General features: G+C 38.1%; 1 protein-coding gene across 1 annotated transcript; it reads left to right on the forward strand.

Annotated features, from left to right (window-relative positions):
• Positions 1–1,781: 1,781 nt before the first annotated feature.
• Positions 1,782–16,069, forward strand: LOC131428715 (uncharacterized). Its single transcript, XM_058592762.1, has 2 exons — positions 1,782–3,780; positions 15,795–16,069. Exons 1-2 carry the CDS (start codon positions 1,782–1,784, stop codon positions 16,067–16,069), a joined length of 2,274 nt encoding a protein of 757 aa, XP_058448745.1.
• Positions 16,070–22,959: the final 6,890 nt, after the last annotated feature.

Here is a 22,959-nt window from a genome sequence, read left to right on the forward strand (position 1 = left end):
TATTTGGCTACTATAAACGGCAGTTGGCAAAATGTAATAGAAGCGGGAGTAGCACCTTACAGTAAAAGGAGAATTTGCTGAGCTAACGAACATCTGGTCCTTCGAGCCGGATTATTAACGACTGAGATCGTTTATCCGGAAAACAAACTGAAGATACGTCTATTTCATATACATCGTACCTGACGCTACCTTCCCGCCATCTTAAAAAAAAAAACGGCAACTTCGGATTCGATTTATTAACTACTATTTATGGCACATTTTATACAATATATCAGGTTAGTGGCATTCCAAATTCATACACCGTTTGTGGTCATTCTACCGGGTCTTTTGCTTGCATGGCACCTCTATACTAATTCATCGCAACACACTCAATCGTGGAAACAATCGATCATCGTCTGAGAAACCAACTCAGAGTAGCTGACAGGAGATATTTGATTCATACAAGGCAATTAATTGCCTGGGTCAGGTAATTAGCGCTCCAATTCCCTATCTTTTTCTATTCCGAGCTACCTGGTCTCAAATTATAGATCCTGATTTATCATCGTATCATGTCTGGACTGGAGCGAAAATTGCGTAACTTAAAAACCCGTCGCCGCAGTATAACAACGTCTTTCAATTTGATCAAACAATTTGTTGCTGACTACAACGCTGAGAGAGATATCGCTGAGGTACCAGTTCGACTAGAAGCGGTCGTTTCACTGTGGGCAGAGTTCAACTCTGTTCAAGCTGAGTTAGAAACTACAGATGAAGCACCTGATGCTTTAGAAGCATATTTAAAGGGGAGAGCCGAGTTCGAGTCATCGTTCTATAGGGTTAAAGGTTTTCTGTTGCAGCAGGTTCCTGCTATTCCAACAGCAGCACCAACACCAGTCGTAAATAGCACGAACAGAGTAAAATTACCGGATGTAAAACTACCAATATTTGATGGAAAATTCGAAGCCTGGTTAAACTTCCACGATCTATTTGTATCGTTAGTACATTCCTCATCCGATTTGTCGAGCATCCAAAAGTTTTATTACCTCCGCTCGTCACTCAGTGGAGAAGCTTTAAAATTAATTCAAACTATACCGATTAGCGCTACAAATTACCCTGTCGCATGGAATTTGCTGGTGGATCATTTCCAGAATCCAATTGTATTGAAGCGGAACTATGTGCAAGCTTTATTCGATTTTCCACCTTTACGTCGCGAGTCAGCTACCGATCTACACTCACTAGTCGAGCAATTCGAAGCGAATGTCAAGGTGTTAAAACAGTTAGGAGAACAAACCGAGCATTGGGATCTGCTTCTAGTTCACTTTCTCTCCAGCCGATTAGATCAAGTAACAAGACGCGACTGGGAGGAACATTCTGCAGCTCATGAAACTGTGAAATTCAGAGATCTTACTGATTTCATACAACGAAGAGTCAATGTTTTGCAACAAGTAGCCACAAAACCAGTAGAAATCACACAGCAGCAACAAACGCAAAATAGAAAACTAACTCAGCCTCGTTTTGGAACACATGGAGCATTCCAGGATAATCGGTCCCGAAAATGCATCGCATGCTCCGAGGAACACTTTGTCTACCAATGCTACACTTTCGCTCGTTTGCCAGTCGATGAGAAAGAAAAACTTGTAAAGCGAAACCATCTATGTCGCAACTGCTTCAGAAAAGGACACTTCGCACGAGAATGTGCTTCGGAGAGTTGTTGTAAGAAATGCCAATCTAGGCATCATACCTTACTGTGCACAAAATTTATTTCTAATACTGGAAATTCGTCGAACAGTGCTGCTGTTAATCCAATGGTAGGCAGCACAACGATACCAGCATCTGTAAATAACACGTCTAGTCAACGTCTAACGACAACTGCTACCGTTGCACACTCCGGGATTACCAGTTGTAATTCACAAATCCCAGGACGAACCAAAATAATACTTGCAACTGCGGTAATTATATTAATTGATGATACTGGTAAGGAGCACTTGGCGCGCGCATTGTTAGATTCGGGTAGTGAGTGTTGTTTCGCAACGAAAAGATTATTCCAAATGATGAAGGTGAAACAAACTAGCGTTGATTTACCGATAGCTGGGATTGGAAAGTCGTCGGCTACAGTCAAATATCAATTCCAGTCGTTAATAAAATCGAGAAACTCGAAATTTTGCGCGAATGTGGAACTCCTGATTCTACCGAAGGTCACTATTGATCTCCCGTCACTCAACGTTGACACTACTACATGGAAAATACCCGAAGGAATTACACTAGCCGATCCAGCCTTCAACTTGCCTAGTGCAATAGATGTTGTATTGGGTGCCGAGATATTTTTTGATTTGTTTTCTGTTCCTGGTCGTATTTATCTAGGCGACACATGCCCGTTACTTATCAATTCGGTGTTTGGCTGGGTTGTGTCCGGCAAAGCGCGAGGCGAGTTTGTCGCCAATTCCGCACTCTGCAATTTAGCAATTGTTGACAATCTTCAGACCACAATGGAAAGGTTCTGGACTATTGAGGAAGGCAAAAATTCTAGTAATTATTCATTAGCGGAAACTAAATGCGAAGAAATATTTAAACAGACGGTACAGCGCAATGCTGACGGACGATATACAGTTCGACTTCCATTCAAGGATCGTCAGATTGAGCGATTGGGAGAAAATAGAAAAACTGCATTGCGGAGATTTCATTTGCTAGAAAATCGTTTAGCTCGCAATCCTGATCTTAGTCGTCAATATCGAGAATTCATGAATGAATACCTTAGATTAGGACATATGTCACCGGTTTTAGATGAAGCAAATGATTTGAGTTCATGCTATTACTTGCCCCATCATCCTGTAATTCGCGAAAGCAGCACGACGACAAAGGTTCGTGTTGTCTTTGATGCTTCTTGCAAAACGAACACCGGACTATCTCTAAATGATGCGCTTTTAGTCGGACCGGTTGTACAAGAGGACCTGCGATCGTTAATAATTCGTGCTCGAATTAATCCAATCATCTTGATTGCGGACGTCGAAAAGATGTATCGGCAAATTATGTTACATGCAGACGACACTCACTTTCAAAGAATATTCTGGCGATCTGCAACAGATGAACCCATTCAAACTTTTGAGCTTAAAACGGTGACTTATGGCACCGCTTCTGCTCCCTTTTTGGCAACTCGTGTTCTAAAGCAATTGGCCATAGATGAATCAAACAAGTATCCAATCGGTGCAAAGGCAGCTCAAACAGATTTTTACGTCGACGATCTTTACTCTGGATCTGCAACAGAAGAAGAGGCAATCGAGCTACGCAAGCAATTAGACTCGTTGCTTGCTGCTGGCGGGTTTCAACTGAGGAAATGGGCATCAAACAGCAAAATAGTTCTTGCGGGAATTCCACCCGAAAACCTTGCGATTCACGGAATGGTGGATCTTGATAGATACAAAACTATTAAAACGCTCGGTTTGCACTGGGAGCCGATGAGCGATTGCCTAAAGTATCAAATTCAGCTTCCGTTGTTGGAAAAAACAAGATTAACGAAACGTTTGACTTTGTCGTATATTGCTCAGATTTTTGACCCTCTTGGATTGGTAGGGCCCGTCGTTGTAACAGCGAAAGCGTTTATGCAGACACTCTGGTCACTCATGGATGACGATGGAGTTATATGGCAGTGGGATCGTGAACTACCACCACTCTTGTACGATCAGTGGGAGAAATACCATTCGGAACTTTCGTCGCTCAATCGACTTCGGGTAGATCGCTTTGTGCTTTTGCCCACGGCAGTTAAAATAGAATTGCATATGTTTTCGGACGCTTCCGAGAGAGCCTACGGTAGCTGTGCATATTTACGATCGATCGATGATAGTGGAAGAATCAAGGTTGCTCTTCTTACCTCGCGTTCAAAAATAGCTCCACTTAAAAAACAATCGATTCCACGTTTAGAGCTCTGTGGTGCTCTTCTCTCAGCAGAGCTGTATGAGAAAATAATATCAGCTACTTGTTTATCATGTGACTCCTATTTTTGGACGGATTCTACGATTGTTATTTGTTGGCTGAAGGCAGCACCTTCGACCTGGACGACGTTTGTAGCGAATAGAGTGTCAAAAATTCAGCACGCTACACAAAATGGTACTTGGAGACACATTTCGGGTTATGAAAATCCGGCGGATATATTATCAAGAGGTTGTTCTGCGCCAGAATTACTCAATAGTACATTATGGTGGCACGGTCCGTCGTGGGCAACTAACGGTATAGAAGAGTGGCCAAATCAAAGTGTAGTTAAGGATTGTCAAGGAACTACAGATCTCGAGCGACGCAAGCTTGAATCTGCTGCAATTTGCACTTCAAAATCAATTTCCTTCATTGATCAATATTGCTCAAGGTTTTCCTGTTATCAACGATTAATTAGAATAACCGCGTATCTGTTTCGATTTCGAAAAAACCTTAGGCTACCAAAGAACAACAGGATCACTGGTTGGTTCGAAACAATTGAGCTCAAGGAGGCGGAGAATACACTGATTCGCCTAGTGCAACAACAATGTTTTTCGGAAGATTGGAAATGTCTGTCAAAGGGAAATACGGTTTTGAGTAACTTAAAATTACGATGGTTTCATCCATTCATATCTTCAAACGACAAGGTAATCAGAATAGGAGGAAGATTGGGACAGTCACATCTATCAGAGGATGTTAAGCATCAAATTTTACTTCCAAGCTCTCACGCACTCACGAAATTACTTCTGTTGTCCCATCATCTTCGACTGTTGCATGCTGCGCCTCAGTTAATGATTAACACTGTTCGACTACGATATTGGCCATTGGGCATACGGAAATCAGCCAGAAACATTGTGCACAAGTGCATTACTTGTGTACGAGCCCGTCCCAAATTAATTCAACAATTTATGGCCGAGCTTCCAGCTGCTCGTGTAACTGCATCACGGCCGTTTTCCGTGGTAGGCATTGATTTTTGGGGTCCGATTCGCATTCAGCCAAGACATCGACGAGACAGTCCGTTAAAATCATATGTGGCTGTGTTTGTTTGTTTCGCCACCAAGGCAGTTCATCTGGAACTAGTCGTGGATTTGAGTACAAGTAAATTTTTGCAAGCATTTCGGCGGTTTGTCTCACGACGCGGACTGTGTTCAGATGTCTATACAGATAACGGTCGAAATTTTGTTGGAGCGGCAAATGAATTACGGCGTTTTATGCAAAACAAGGAATTCAAGGATAAACTTTCCATCGAATGCAATGACAATGGAATTCGATGGCACTTCAATCCGCCAAAGGCATCTCATTTCGGTGGACTCTGGGAGGCGACGATTCACTCTGCACAGAAACATTTTCTTAGGGTGCTTGGTGGGTACACGCTAGCTTTCGACGATATGGAGACTCTTCTCGTTCAAATTGAGTGTTGTCTCAATTCGCGTCCACTCACACCACTAAGTGAGGATCCTTCGGACATGGAACCATTAACTCCCGGTCATTTTCTAGTGGGATCGGCACTAAAATCAGTTCCGGACACCGATTTTGATGCCATCCCTTGCAACCGACTTACACGATGGCAGCTAACACAAAAGGCGGTACAGCAGATTTGGAATCGTTGGCATCGCGAGTATTTGGTAACTCTTCAACCTAGAGCCAAATGGTGCAATCCACCAGTTATTTTAAAGAAAAATTGTTTGGTCGTCATCATGGACGAAAGTTTTCCACCTGCGCGGTGGCCTACCGCCAGAATTCACGAGCTGCATCCTGGACCGGATGGAGTAGTAAGAGTAGTTACCCTACAAACCTCTCGGGGGCTCATCACTCGCCCAGTTTCGAAACTATGCCTTTTACCAATTGGCTCATTACACCCTGAGCCGACAGAATGAGTTATAGCAAATTTCGTCAATCACCATCAATATTAGAGGAAGACGTTCCTAGCTAGTCAATCCATCTACATTCAACAAATGATGTCATTCAAGGTTTTCTTCATGCCAAATCAGTCAGTAAAAACAAAGATATAAGGCTCTTGCATACAGAGTCCAGGTGAGGACCTGTCCATATGTTCAAACTTTTATTTTGGATCTACTTGATCTTTATTTCTTTCATGCAATCCATAATCGAGAAACTAATCACATTGCCGACGGAAAGGATAATCCTTGATTCGTCGATTCATACCGCAGTATCGCACTTCTTCAGAAATAGTAATTTCAGCGGGGAGGAGGATGTACGAAGATGTGATCGTAAAGTAAATGCGGACCAATGCATTTCCACACTGCTATGAAGCGCAACCCTGAAAGATCAACTGATCGTTTCCGCAAGGTGAAGCAACATTTACAATTCACAAAATCGGATGTCTGCTGTATTTAGGTGAAATAATCACGACAAAGAGTCAGTGTTAAAAGGGCGCCAGGCAAGAAGACTAGCATGAGCATGTGGCTCAAAGTTTATTCATTTAACCGTGAAATTATTTATACATTAGAATTATTAATAAAATACTAGTAATAACTACCGAAAGAAAGGTTAAACATTCGTTTGTCAATAAGAAGCGTACATTAAGAGTGCAAGAATAAAGGTTATTTGGCTACTATAAACGGCAGTTGGCAAAATGTAATAGAAGCGGGAGTAGCACCTTACAGTAAAAGGAGAATTTGCTGAGCTAACGAACATAATTTTTTCGAACAATTTTCTGATGCAGGACAACATCGCAATGGGTCTATATGAGTTGTGATTGGAAGCTGGTTTCCCCGGTTTTTGAATGGCGATAACTTTCACTTGTCTCCAGTCAGGTGGAACAATATTTTGCTCAAGAAACTTGTTGAACAATTCCAACAAACGTCTTTTTGCGAGGTTGGGCAGATTCTTCACCAAGTTGTATTTAATTCTGTCCAACCCTGGAGCGTTATTGTTACAAGACAAGAGTGCTATAGAAAATTCCATCATTGAAAATGGGTTATTAATAAAACCATTATTTGGAGGAGATTCCCGTATAATGCTCTGCGTAGGAACAGAATCTGGGCATACTTTCCTAGCAAAGTCAAATATCCATCGGTTCGAGTATTCATCACTCTCATTGCCCACGTTACGATTCCTCATTCGTCTGGCCGTGTTCCAAAGAGTGCTCATTGAGGTATCTCTTGACAAACCTTCGACAAAATGTCTCCAATAGCTACATTTTTTGGCTCGAAGTATGCTCTTGTACTTGGTTTCTAAAACCATAAGTTTTTCAAAATTCTGAGGAGTTCCTCCTCCCCGTTTTAGAAACGTCTTGCAAGCATTTTGTTTTGCGAGTTTAGCCTCTGAGCACTCTTTGTCCCACCAGGGGTTGGGAGGCCTTCTGTTAGTCGTTGGCCCAGGAAAGCGTTTAGTTTGGGATTGTTCTGCTGCCTCCAGAATCGAACAAATGAGGATGTCATATTCTTCAAGTGGAGGGAGCTCTTCCATTGAATTCAAAATACTAGAGATACTACTTTGGTATTTAATCCAGTCGATATTTTTTGTCAAATCATATGGAATACTAGCGGAAGTAGCAATGCAATTGCTACTGCTAATTGAGATGATGATTGGTAAATGATCGCTACCGTGTAAATCAGGCAGTATTTTCCAGGTGCAATCTAGTCGAATTGATGTTGAGCAAAGAGATAGATCTAATGCACTTGGGCGTGCCGAAAAATATATAATTGTTGTCAAAAATTTTTTTTTCTTCTCGTAGTTCATATTCAAATATTTAACAATTAGGGCCATAGAATTCATATCGTATTCATCGGACTTACTAGGCATCGCTAAATCAACGAGAAGCGATCACAAATCGCTCAATTGCTATGAAATTAAAATGATAATCGCGGATGGACGCAAGATTCAATAAAAGCCATAAATTATATTTTCCACTCCCTTTTGAAAGTGCTTTTACCTCGAAAAGTCCGTCAGGAACCACACAAAAAAGAAAACCTCCCAAAACATATTTCATTCACAGTACGTCTTGTGCAGATTTCCACTGAACCCTTGGTCCGAAGAATCCTCCAAACAATTAGACCATGGCGCAAAGGTGAGCATGGGAACTTACGAAAGCTCGCCAGAGAAGAGGTGCATTTAATTGAAGTCAGTATCACAGATAGGACACAAATGATGAGAGAGCCTTTTGGTTCGCGAACCTTTTCGCGCGAGGCACGATTTATGGTGAAGAACCACCCAGCCGTCAATGGAATTTACGATTACGAGAGTTGCACCGATCGGCATTCGACCATTGCACTGCGTTGGTCCACTTGTGGCAGCTAAATCGTGTCGGCCCCATGTTCGATGATGGTCTTTTCGGGTGGGACGTTCCGACCCAGAGATGCTCATTCAGTCATGGAACGAGGCATTGCGGTAGAAGAAATGGTTTGTCAAGGAATGGCAAATGCCACAACTGTACAAGTGGAAGTTTTCAGAACTAATTATGTTAAATGGACAGTCATAAAAATTGCAAATACGTTTTTCCATCGAACCTATGCAGACTAAAAAATCTAATTAAATTAGTAATTTCAAGAATGCTCGAGTTGGGCTGTCTCCTTTCGCAAATATTGCGCATCCCTTTCCCCAAGTTTCGCGAAACTTACGAGTCCGACCTCAGCAAAAAAAGAAGGTTTGTAATGTTTGTTTAATCGCTCTATATTGAGCTGTTATTCCGATGTTCGATTCCGCTTTATGACCCCTCCCATGGACGAATAACGAGCTTTTATGATACTTCCCGCGTGTTCGGTTCTCCTATCAGTCCTCCTTCCCAGGCTTTATCCACCCACCGGTCGAAACGACGTCGATGCACATGGGGAAGTAATTTTTCAAGATCTGCACATTTCGATAAATGAAACGATTGCTTTTCGAGAACACGAATATCAGCAAAACGCTGAAAGTATCATTCCAAGTGGCTGTCGGAGATCGCTATACACTTTAGGATACGCGCCCATTTCGATGAATCCCGGGCGCATTCATCAGCGAAAAGTTTCCGACTGCTGATGCATGCAATTAATTTACCCTTCCAGCAGCATCCGACAAACAATGAGAGAATCGGTTTCGTTGATTTCGCGCGCGGTCCTAAATTAGCAAACGGCGGAAAGTGATACGCGTGAGCATGCCAATCCTTTCCTACCATCGCACGCAGGACTCGAGACCGAAACTGATTACGAACCAACGCAAAAGGGTAATAAATTTTGGCAACCTGAAGGCACAAATTGATAATTTCCAGACCCCGGCCGGCCCGGGGACCGAACGCCTATCCGTTCCGCTGTTTTGTTTGTTTTGCGCGATAGGCCTCCTCCACGCGGGAAAAAAAAAGGGTTCGAGATATCAAATTTTAATTTATGCGATTTTTTAACTTTTTTGAGTGTGCTGCACGTACAAAATATCGCTGTCCGGATGTCACAGAGTAGCATTCGATACTTTGGAAGATGCTGATAGTGGTGATAATCCTTGGTAACTTTGCTGATGGTTTTTTTTGGATTCTAATTTTTGACAGCCCTTTGGTTTCGAAAATCGGCAATAAAAATTCAACAAACCATGTTTAAAACCCAAAAGCAAAGCCAAACCTTGGAGTTACTTCTCTTTTGATGTAATGAGATGTAATTGAATAATTACGCATATGACTCTCAGGTCTTGAGGGGCCTCTTTACTAGTGTTAAAATATTACGATTTTCTATATAATTTTCGCGATGATCGCATAAAAAAATTTTTTTGCTCATATAAAAAACAATCCAAACTGTTTCAGTGAATTGGATTTTATGAAATGTACATTACGGAATTGTATGGTTTTATAGAATCTAGCATCCAAGAACCCTCTGGAAAAACGGAATCAGTATATGATCGCGTAACTGATGACTTTTGAATAGTGGGTTTACTTCTCGTTATATTGGCTTGTAAAAAAGACTGGACGTAATGGATTTTTGAATCCTTCACACTTTGAATATATGCTAATTCAATCGTTATTGTTAGTGATTACTCTTACACTAGAGCTATAAATCATGAGTAATTATGAATGACTAACATGAGGCTATATGTATATGTATTGACCAACTTGCTAACCATGTATATGCCTGAGTTTAGTAGCAAGCATGGATTCTCCCTCAGAAGAACGATTGAAGACGAAACAACATTCAAGTATTTTCGATATCTTTGCCAGTCGTTCACCAGTCCCTTCCCGCCGATGAGATAGAATTTACGTAAAAATATTTACTTGACTCGCATGATAGAGCGCGGTCGAATTTACTTATCGAATACATTCAATGCCAATATATTCCATTCTAATTAACTTTCATTATCATCTTCAAATAAGTAGAAAGTATTATTTCTGTTGTGTCAATAGGATCGATGAGTCGGCTGCGAATGTCTATTTCAACGATAACGAACCGAAGATCAAATGTCCTCTGATCTCCAGAAATCATCAATAGTTTAATAATTTCATAGATTACATTATTGGAATTCCAATTATAACTAATAGTTCATCTTACCATGCAGTTAAAATTATTTAGTGAATCTTTTCTCAAGCACATATTTGGGGCACAAAATTAAATATAAAGTTATTTCCTATTTCATTACTATTCAATCGATTTTGAAAGGAAAATCAAGCGTTGATTCATTGTATTCATAATAATTGAAAAACCTCTGAATTCCAATAAGTTTTTCATGCTGACTGGCTCTAAGCTGACCCTCAATGTTTATCATATTGTTTGCATCACATGTTAATAAACGATAATGCTTGGTTTGTATTCATTTCATTCAGTAGCTTGTCAATGATGAAGTTATAGTTTTGCTATAAAAATTGCTACAATCTAAAATAATACCTGTTATACGATATTACACAACCAAGCTTTATTGTTTCAGCAACATCAATGCATTGAACTCAACAGAATTGGACATTATTAGCATTATAAATGACAGTTACTTAGAAAATAAAATATTTCTTACAATACACATTGTATTGTATTCAACTCGTTTTTATTTCAACACAAAACCCAATGCTGCATAAATTTGCGTCATTATTTTATATGTAATTTTTGCTCACGATATAATGCCACCGTGCCCACCATGCATTTCTCACACCACCTCAATACGAAACAGCAGCGCGCAAGCAAACTTTTTCAAATTTCGATTGTTTTAGCTAATATTTAATAATTTGGAGTTGCATTTTCAGATTCTTTGTGAAATTCTGCTACAAACAGTACTTTTCAGTTCTAAAATCATCCCCGTGGAACGGATCAGTAACCGTTTATACATTTCAAAAACCAATTAAAGCTCGCAAAGCAAAATTTCAAAATTCTAAGAACACTTAGTTATGATAAACTAGAGGACCCCTGCACACTTCGTAGCGCAATAATAATAGATCCGATTTAAATAAATCAAAACTACTTTCAATCAATTTTAATGGTTATTGTCAAAAAGACGGAGCCACAGTTTGAGAATAACTGTTCTGCGACAAAAAACATTTTTTGTTTCTCCATTTTCGGTACACAACAATTTTCCATGTAATAACTCAAACCTCATGACACAAACTCCTTACGATTACCCTTGTGCTTTATTGACGGTAACATAAAAGCTAAACGAATGGGAAAATTACGTTTAAATTTAAATGACATATCAGTGGGAGTTCCCTCGATAACATTTGCCATTAACCTTTCAACTTTGAACTTTTTTTCTGCATTTGCTTCTGTACTTTCTGTATTTAGTGTTATAATTTCTGAACCTGTTCCTGTACTTTCTGCTCTTGATTCTGAATTGTATGTATCAGTTTCTACATCAGTTTCAATACTCTGTGTTTGTTCCTGTGCTTTCTCTACATGTTCCTGTCCTCTCTGCACTTGTTCTAGTATTTTCAATATTTTCTCATGTCTGTACGCGTTTCTGTACTTTCTGCACCTGTTCCTGTACCTTACACATTTGTTTTTGTGCGTTTGGCACTTGTTTCCCTTATTTCTACATCTACAGCTGTTTAGGAGAACTCACTAAACTCACAAAATCAAAATAATCAAACGACCTATGTGAAAGATGGTTTCAGAATAATGTGGCCATGACTGTTAATTCGATCGCAGAAACTTTTCAGTTTGTGAGAAAGTTGATGAATCGTTTAAAAGAGGAAAAAAATGTCAACGTGGTGATTCTCAAATCCCGTTCGATGATGTACGTAAAAGCGACAGAAGTGTTCATAGCCACATAATAAATTGAAATTTCGAAGTACTCTGCACAAACCGATGTTTAGAGAAAAATAGGCCCAAAGACGTCTCGAACGGGTTGATATAATTTGGATCGTATCTGGGTCAAATGAAGACGTTTGGAGGTCATTTTGAGAAAAATACGCATAAAATCTCCAAATGTATCAAGTATCTATTATTGATGCTGAAGGTGAATGGATTTGCAATAAATGTATTTGCCTGAAAGTACTCGATCCAATGAAGCGATATTTGAAATGAGTTTCGTGCACTTGTAGCTGCGATTATGATCTTAAACCTTTTGTACAAATAGTCATCTCTATAGTAGAGTCGCCATATTATTTCACCGATTGCTCGACTTTCATTGAATCAACGAATTGTGATAAAATCGGATACAACATCTTTGTTTCGATTCTAAGAAGCAATACCACAGACAGAATAGTTCGAACATTGTTCAACACTACTATTATAGCGACGTGAAAACTCGAAGCGAATGCACATATTTCCAACTTACCCTTAAAGTCCATCTATCGAACAGAGATATCGGATTTCACTCTGACAATTAGTTTTTGCATATTGAGATGAACAGGGTTGCCGTTACTCTACCAAATTATATTCGCATTTTACTCCAAATTTATTTCATTTATCAATTGAATGTAGTTTTTGTAACAGTTGTGTTTAGGTTCATCTAATGAAATTCAAGAAGTTTGACTATAACTGACTCCAAACTTGTGATGCAAAATTTTACTTTTCGGGCAGTGCACGGAAAGACCGAAATCAGCATTTTGGCGAAAAAATTAGTTGATTTTCTGATTTTAGTTAGTTATTTTTTGAGACAACTAAAAAAATCTTACTTTTGCTAATTTAGATTTTTTAATTCTAATTCCTTTAATAACAATAAAATATTTGTTGAAATGGCTACTTTTTTTAGTTGAATTACACCAATTAAACGTGCTGTCATTTCTTAGCTAAGGCACGCTTCATATCCATTCAACTAATTTTTCAGTTGAATTAGATAAAAAAAAACGTTGTTTTTAACCAACATAAATGGTTAAATTGGTTTCTGCCAGTTTCAGCTATATGGCGCTCTGTCATCGAAAAAACGTTAACACCGTAATGACTACTAGCCACTAGATGGCACACGACTACCGACAAAAATTTCAGTCACGATTATCTTTTCTATATTGGCAGGTATAAATACGATGTTGTATTGGAGAAAAAGACATAAGCGAAACATAAACTTCTTTTTGAAAATTTTTCTTCTCAATTGCTGTTTTCTTCATTCGACTTCGCGAAATTGACTATCTCACTGAAAACTTTGAGAACTCAGAAAACAAAAACCTAATACAAGTAGTACACAGGACGGCGTGACTCGGAAGGTTGAAAGATACAAAAAACATCATTTGACATGTACAATTAGAGTGCAACATTCGATACTCACTACACTGTTCCGCGTAAAAACATTATTACCCACAGTTGCTTCAAATGCGCACAAATTCTTAATAATTACACTTTCCACTGACAGTTTATGTCATTTTTACATATCGATTTAGAAATTATATATGGATATATCGTAACACATGCGAAAAACATCTAAACAATTTGCAAGCAGTTTCAACAAGACTATCATTTTTAGCTTTTAAATGGATTGTTTTGTTTTGACACTTCTCATGAGTTTTTGGCTAATAAACTTGTTAATTATAAAACCAATTTCATTTTTGTTTTCTTTGTGCTGTCCTTCAGTAATGATGGTGATAGATAAATAGAAACAAATTTTCTGATTTTAATAACAAAATTAGTTATCAATGAGAATTTCGTGTTGGATTGAAATATTGCTGGTTTGTGTCCAGAATATTCGCCAAATAAAACCATTCTCTAAAAATAAGAGTTTTTTTCAGCACAGTAAATTCTAAATTTAAACTAATTTTATAGTTATTTTGGAAATTTTGTTGTTAAAATCAACTAATTCAAAAACAGTAATACGAATTAGGCGCAGAGCTAATTACGGTCGTTCCGTGTATATTTAGAAAATTTACATACTGTGGTACTGCCTGCGGAAATTTTTTTTCGTCCGAAACCTCCTTGGAATAAAAGCCTTGTGGTCTACCAACGTAACTGATGACATTAGTGAGTTTTTTGTGGTCTATACTCGTGGTATCACATTCAATGTGTTTTGAGGTAGTGCTTTTTCATCTGAAAAACTCCGCGGAGTATAGGCCTTAGGATCTATCAGCGTAACCAAGTAAACTATCAAGACCCTTGTATACGACTTATGTTCGTGATACCACATGCAAATCATTTGCTTATTGTGAATATTCTAGGTCATCCAAAAACTACCTGAAGTTCAGGCCTTAAGATCTACTAGCATAACAAACTGCAATAACGATCTTACTGATCAAGGTCTGTACTCGTGATTCCACTTACAATTAAGAGGTCAATTGTAGATGTTCTGGATCACCCAAAAACTACCTGAAGCTCAGGATTTAAAACCTACAAGCTCAAGCAATTTTTCTCCTCGACCCATACACGTGGTACCACATGCAATTAATAGTCCTACTGTGAATGAGCGATGCCATCCAAAAATTACCTTCTGTTCAGACCGTATGATCTACCAGAATAGCAAAGTACATTGAAAAACTTAATCTTCACGCTCCATACTCGTAATTAACTGAAGTCCTAGGATGACTGAGAATATTCCTGAAACAGAAAAAAATAGACAAGTAGGCAGTATGTAGCTTCGCGAGTATGAACAGCATTGAAAAATTATACATAAATTGTTGATTACTCGTACCTTGAGATCTGTTTTCACTGAACTTTTTGGATGACTGTGAACGTTTCTGAATTATATGAAAATATACAAGTAGGCAGTTAGTAGCTCCATGATAGTATTGAAAAATTATTCATAAGCTGTTGATTGCTTTTGAAGATCTTAAGATCGGTTTTTACTTAAATTCTTGAATTACTGAAAGTATATCTGGAACAGTTATAAATAAACAAGTAAACAATGTGTTGCTCTAAAAATATGGACAGTAACCAAAAAAATAGATATAAGCCGTTGTAGTTCTTGCTGTGTTACAGTGTAGTCTCTAAGGACAATATTCTAAGTAGTTATTGGGTCTTGGAATATCTCTTACGGATTTTTGTAGTCTCAGAATATACTCAGATGGTCCTAGATGCTTTGGCGTATGAACATAGTACGATTTTTTTTGTGTTATTTACACTAAAAACGAATGGAATTGAAAAAACCTCTTTGTACATTATTTATACGTTTCGTCTTTGACTCATCAGTGCAGAGCAGTTCAAATTGACTTGCTTAGTGCGAAACTCGGCAGTTCAATTTGAACCGCTAAGCAGACGTAAAGTTTCTGCTACTTACAGCACACTTTTTGTTTTGCAACGGAGTGCAATGTCTTTTTCCTGACGTGCCGAACGAAAACCTGTTTTCGACTATTTCTGACCGATGCAGATTTGGTCATTTAGGGGTTAGCCAAATTTTGTGCTAGGGCACATAACCGTTTTTACTATTTTTACGTTTCGCCTTTGACTCATCAGTGCAGAGCAGTTCAAATTGAACTGCTTAGTGCCAAACTCGGCAGCTGCACTGATGAGTCAAAGACGAAACGTAAAAATAATAAAAACGGTTATGTGCCCTAGCACAAAATTTGGCTAACCCCTAAATGACTCTTTTTACAGTTTATTTTACGAAAACCAGTGATGGCCCAGCACACGTTTCACCACACGAACCGGTTCTCATACAGCCCGTGCGCTGTGCTTTTTCAAACCAGACTCATGATCGTGTGCTAGCAAGAATAGAGAGCCACATCGATAGAGCTCGTGGCTCGTTCAAATACGAAATACGTGAGCTAGCAGAAAACTCACGCACGAAGATTGAAGCACACTCTCGTGTTGCTACTAGATCAAGAGTCGTGTGCTTCGAAGAACCAGCTCACGAGTCGAATCGTGTGTAGGCTCGTGAGATGGATTGGGGACAGGCTCGTGTGCTGACTTGAGTGTTCGTTTTTTTTATTCAATAATACAATATAATTTTTAGGCACACATTGTCCGCTCTTGTCTTGTCTTTTATCAGTCCACCACAAATCAATATTATTGTCAATCAAAATGATTAGCGGCTCTCACATGAGGCGATATTATTTGAAAATAATTAGCAAATAATAGACCTACCATTCAATTCCAAAGAGGTGAGATACAGAATCCATATCCAGCGAACGACTCACGACGATCGCCGCTACGAAGCAACCCCATGACTCCAGAAGGTGCGTCAACCAGGGCTTGCATATTGAAGCAACGAATATGAACGAAAGGGTTTCACTATCTGTGCTATTCACACACATTCGTATGTCAGGTAGAATTCACAGCGCAACCCAAGCCAGGAGAGCTGCTTCGTTCGTTCATTAGTTCATGAATATGCCCGCTTGCTGAGACCTATGCTTCATGAGGTTAGCATTTGATGAATGGTTCTCATATTGTAGATGCCTATGAGGAAACTAGTTTCATAACTTTTAGTTCCGATGAATATTAATTTAAAGAACATTGCTTTTAGTGTTTCTAGGATATGTACACAGTGTAAACTGCCAAGAAACAAATGGATCGTTTTGAAATGGGCTCATATGCAAAATTTCTGCTATAAAATGTTTAAAGTCTGTTTGAAATGTGATCAAATTTGGTCTTGGAATGCGAATTTAATAAGTCATCATTGAAGGTCAAAGTTTATGACCAGAATTTTAATAGAATGGAAAGTGCGTTGAAAATGAGTGAAATTTGTAATAAAATAGTAAATAGTTCTTATGCAATAATCTTTGCTACAGAAAAGAGCTGGGATGAAAGTGTTAAAGACTTTCCCAGAACGAATGCAACCAAAATCCGCTGCTATTTCGCAATGGTTCAGAATCTGTCAATTTTTATGGCTGCGTCCTGTTGTTTAAACTCTTCTCTAACCACTTGTGCAGTTGTTTATTCGTTTTCTTTAATTTGTTTCAAATTGCGTGAACTTTCAGAAGAACAACGTCGAAAAATTGTGTACAAATGGTGCACAGAACGCGGACTGTCACTGAGGATAACACCTTTGAGGATAAACCGAAAACGGGTCAAAAAAAGGTCCTGCTAACCCTCAGTTGGATAAACGTATACTGAAGGTGTTCAAGCAAAAGAAGGAGGGTTCAGTTCGGGATGTGGCCAAAAAAGTGGGCACTTCGAAGTCAAATGTTCTTCGTGCTAAAGAACGTTTGAATCTCCGAACCTATAAGAAGCAGAAACAACCAAAACGTTGTTCGAAATAAGAAGCATCGATTAGGCCGTGGGTTCGAGAGCAGTACAATACGAATCTTGCTGGAAATTTGAACTGCATAATCATGGACGACGAAACCTACGTAAAACTCGCTTACAAATTCTTGCCGGGACCACAATATTATACGGTGCGAGAAGGGCAAGTTTTAAACAAGTCCGAGACATCGATTGAAGTCGAAAAATTTGGTAAGAAAGCCTGTGGTCTGGCAAGCAATTTGTAGCTGCGGTAAGATTTCGAAACCCTTCATCACCACTGCTTCAATGAACAGCGAAATATACATCAAGGAATGTTTACAAAAACGACTTCTATCCATGATTCGAAGCCACAAGGATCCTGTTGTCTTCTGGCTAGATCTTGCTTCTTACCACTACTCGAAATCAACGGTAGAATGGTATACTACCAAAAATGTCACTTTCGTCCCAAAAGACCTGAATCCACCAAATTGCCCACAACTTCGACCAATTGAGGAATTTTGGGCATTAACGAAAGCACATCTTAGGAAACATGTATCGGCAGGTGAAACCATTCAACAGTTCGAAAAAGATTAGAAAAAAGTGTCAAAACTTGTCGCCAAGAAGTCTGTACGGAATGTAATGAGGAACGTTCGCAAGAAGGTAATAAGAGAGAGGGAGAGAGAGAGAGTAATAGCGTCCACTTAGAAACTTACTTACAAACTTGTGATCAATTGAATCTGGCAGTTGAAATTGCTTCTGAGGAGTACTATTCAAAAGCGAAGAGTGAAATCAAATTTTGCCCGTAGAATTTCTTCAATTACGTAAACCATAAACTGAAATGTAATAATATTCCCTCAAAAATGTTGTTTCACTATTTGCAAATTACTTCCAAAAAATCTATACTACGTTTTCCGAAGTGAATCGAGACCGAAAATATTTTAATTTCTTCCCTTCCCTCCAACCATGTTTTAGTAACCTCAGGAGTTCCACAAGGTTCTCATCTAGGCCCTCTCTTATTCAATTTATTCGTAAACGATATATCTCTTATTTTAAAACACATAAAAGTTTTGATATATGCGGGTGACATGAAGCTCTTCCTAGAAATAAAAATTGAGGCAGATAAGGTAGTATTTCAAGATGAAGTGCAAACGTACCATGTCTGGTGTAACAAAAGCCTTTTGAAACTAAACGTTAATAAATGTAAAGTAATCGTTTTTAGTAGAAAACAAAACACTCCAGATATCACAAATAAACTAGACGATCAAACAGTTGAAAGATGTATCAGAATTGGAGATCTGGGAGTAATTCTAGATAAAAAGCTGACTTTCATCGATCACTATAATACGATAATAGGCAGAGCTAATAACATGCTTGCATTTATAAAACGCTTCAGCTGTAATTTTCGCGATCCTTACACAATTAAAACATTATATATTGCCTACGTAAGGTCTATATTTGAATATTGTAGCATTGTTCAGTCCCCATTCTCAATCACTCACAAGGAACCTATAAAATCAGTTCCAACGAAATTCCTATTTTTTGAACTCCGTAAGTTAGGCTGGGCAAGATTTCCTCTACAATCATACAAAGCTCGTTGCATTCTCATTGACATCCACACACTAGAAGAGTGTCGAGAACAATTAATATTCTCATTTATACATAACATCGTTACACATCGGGTTGATTCATCTGCACTTCTGTCTAAACTTAATTTTTATATACCTTTCCGGCAATTACGAAACCGAGCTATATTCTATATCAACCATTATCGTACCAATTATGCTAAATTTTTCCCATTAAATCAAATGATGCCAACTTATAATAAATTGACTTTACAATAACGAAAGCCTAGCTCAAACAATATTTTAATTCAACTAGGTCCTAGAACATAATGCACAATAATGTTTATTTTAGAAGGTATCACACGTATTAAAAAATGCCATGTAATGGTTTACTCTAGTTTGACGACAAATAAATAAATAAATATAAACAGGAATGACGTATTGACAAAGGATTGACGATACTGAATATTCACTTTAATATTGCCTCGTGTAAGGGCTATTAGGGTCAAAACCGATTCAATACATCAATCAATTGGCATGACGGGTTCTTTCTTCAGTTTCCGAGAAAATTAAGCGTTCAGAGCATTCAACATTGCAACCGACACATGCATTTGAAGATGCCTTTTTTATAATTTTTCATTTTCTTACTGAAAATGTGTACAAAGTTTCGTTTTAATTGAAACAAATCGGTCCTGATTTTGCTACCATTTCTGTAGTACAGCAGTTAAAAAAATCGGCACCGACATTTTATGGCTGTGATTCAGGGCCTCTGGTTTTACATATAAACGAAATGATTTTTTAAGTGGTATAGGGTTTGATTAAAAAAAAACGTTCTTAATCCACCTAGCAGTGAGATGACACCTTTTCTTAGTAATCAGCATGTGTTTTTCGCGTGAATATTCTTCGTTATGCTTAGTTTTCATGAAATTATTTTACTGGCCATCGTTTTAATTAATTATAATTAAAATTTTAAAACTGAAAGACGAATCGAAAATAGAAATATTAAAATTATGCCTTTTAATCTAAACATGTGACAATCGATTAAGCATTCCATGAGATGTAGAAGTTTAAGTTCTTTAATGTTTTTGTCATTATTTATCGTACTTCCAGGAATGATATTCAGAGATCGGCATAACCAAAAATAGTTCCTATGTTCATGAATTAGTATGACGATTAAATTGATGTAGTATTGAGCCCAACATCGAAGATTTTTTTAGTATCGTCATCTTCTGTGACGGTTTGAATTTCAAAAACTCATCACCCTGTAATTTCCAAATTGGAAGTCGGAATCGGATAAAATTTACCAATATTTACCATAAGTTTATTAAAAATTGATTTTTTCTTTATTAAATTCGTTTTGCCCTTCTTTTAGCTTCTCTATTCCCGATACTTTCGGGAATCGGTGTAGCCGAAGTCAGTTAAATTTACTCAATGGATTGTTAAGCATTTCTTTAGATCAGAGATTTTTGAAAATCAGTGTAGCCTTAGAAAAATCGTAGTGTGGACCACATAAAATTTTTGGGTACCTTCCGGGATCGCAAATCGAATACCGATACAACTGAAATGAGTTTAATGGGTCGTCAACTCTCAAAATCCGTGAACCCGATCAAAATTTATATGAAATTTTTACATTAATCACCCTGTATTTTCTGAGTCGAAAGTCGCATCTGATTAAAAAACAAGCAGTTTTTCATGGGACCTTAAGACGTTTTTTTTTGGAATGTTAGATGGACGAAATCGGTTCAGCCATCTACTAGCAAAATGAGTGACATTATTTTAATTTCATTACATATATCAACCTGTTGTTCCGGAACCAGAAACCGGTTACAAATTAAATTCTGAAACCTCATATGGGAGCATAGGACTGTTCATATGAGTCTAAGTTTGTAGAAATCAGTTGAGCCATCTCCGAGCAAATTTAATAAAATTTAATATTATCAGTAGCTAACGGGGAAACAGATTGGAAATCTGACATATGAACATAATGTGATGAAAACCGCAAAAATGTTATCGCAGAGACGGGACTCGAACCCGTAGCTAACTCCTAACCTCGTCTTAGCAAAGACTAAAACAAATCGTTAATAAAATTTGATAATTTTTTTTTACGATTTATTAATTTTTAGTTGGTTTGACGTAAAGCCGCAATAACTAAGTTCAGCAATGAATGAGAATATATTGGAGAAGCCAAGTGAATGAAAAACTTAACAGAAAAGATGATTGCTTGGAAAAGGATACGCTCAGAGACAGAGCCAGTCCTGCCATAAAATTTCGTATAACTGAAAAGGTAAACATCCGATCTCAAAACCATTCAATTGCGTACGGTTTGACGAGGAGACCTTTCATTTGCGACTAGTTTGATCAAAATCGGTCCAGTCATCTTTGAGATCTTGACCTTTTTGTTGACAACACACACTCACGGACATTTGTTTAGTTCGTTGAGCTGAATTGATTGGTAAATAACACTCGACCCTCCGGGCCTCGGAAAATTTTTCTAAAATTTGAGGGAATTCTATACATAAAAATATTTATAAAAAAAAGGTTAAAACACAAAAAATAAGAAATTGATAAAATCATTATTGGAATCGATAGAAGGATCAATATAACTTATTATTGGAAGATGAGTTCATGTAAATGTTGGCCGCAGCTTCGCTTTAGCTGGCCCATGCGCAAGGTAAAATTTTGACAACTCTCTCCAACATATCGGCCAGTATTTCACGAATAAATGCTTCAATATTGGCGCTCAGCGCGTCAATCGTTGCTGGTTTATTTTTGAAGACATGAGCCTAATCATGGCACCACAAGAAAAGGTGTTAAATCGTACGATATATGCGGCCAATTGATGGGCCCAAAACGTGAGATAAACTGTTAACCGAGGGCAGCTCACAATTTGGTAATTTTTTCGCGTACCTTGTGGGATGTGACACCGTCTTGTTCAAACCACATGTCAGTGATTCTTCCTTTTTGTTCAATCGTCAATCATCACACAGTAGTGCTCGCCGTTCCCAGTAACGTTCCGCCCATCGTCGCCTTTGAAATAGTATGACCCGATGATGCCGCCGGCTCATAATCCACACCCAACAGTGACTTTTTGGGATGCATTGGTAGCTCTCGCAATGCTTCTGGCTGGTCCTCACTCCTGATGTGGCAATTTTGCTTGATGACGAATTCATTCAACCAGAAATGAGCCTCGTCGCAGAAAAAAGTGAATCTTCATCCAACTTTTCCGGCGCTCATTCACCAAATGTTAGACATTGGAAGTCGATTCATGATTAAATTATAAACCAAACTGAACAAGTTTGACAATGACACAAGACACAATTCACGCGTGATCTGTCAAAAGCCGTGTTGCCAAAAAGATACCAGCAAAAAATCACCCTTTACTTTCCTGCGCACTTCTCAAGTAGTATTCGCGCGCGACTTAGTATGTCCCGCGCTGATCATAAGCATCTATTTATTGTAACTGAATTCACAGATACTAAACGTAGTTAATAGTTTATACAAAAGTAAATAGTTAAAAAAAAATAAATGAGTGAATATGATTCATGCAAATTAAAGTTTTGAAAGAGAAAAAAATAAGTGAGAAAAATAAGTTGGCAAGATCAAACAATAGATAAGAAAGCATTATTTCGAAAAATCATATTAAATTTCAAAGCAACAATTGTTGATTGATTGTTTTGAACAATGGGTTTAATAATTAAAAAAATTGAAAGAACCTTGTAACAATAACCTGCTGCAATTGTCGCATTCTACTACATGGAAGCAGAAACCCAGTGGATCTATTCTTGTCTATTTTTTCCACCGGATTTCATACGGTCTTTAGTCTAGTCCTGTCCAGAGAAAGATTATAGATACTATCAATCTCCTAGTAAACTTCAGCCTCTCGTAAAAGACTGGGTAGCTTCATAGTAGATGTATTCTTATGTAGGATATCGGGAAAATCAAATTCCATGAATTGAGCGAAACAGATATGTGAACTGTGACATCAACTATAAGATTCTATATACTTTATATTTTGTTTTCGATTAGTCAGTGCTTAG

This window comes from Malaya genurostris, chromosome 2, assembly GCF_030247185.1.
Source record: "Malaya genurostris strain Urasoe2022 chromosome 2, Malgen_1.1, whole genome shotgun sequence".
Taxonomy (NCBI): domain Eukaryota; kingdom Metazoa; phylum Arthropoda; class Insecta; order Diptera; family Culicidae; genus Malaya; species Malaya genurostris.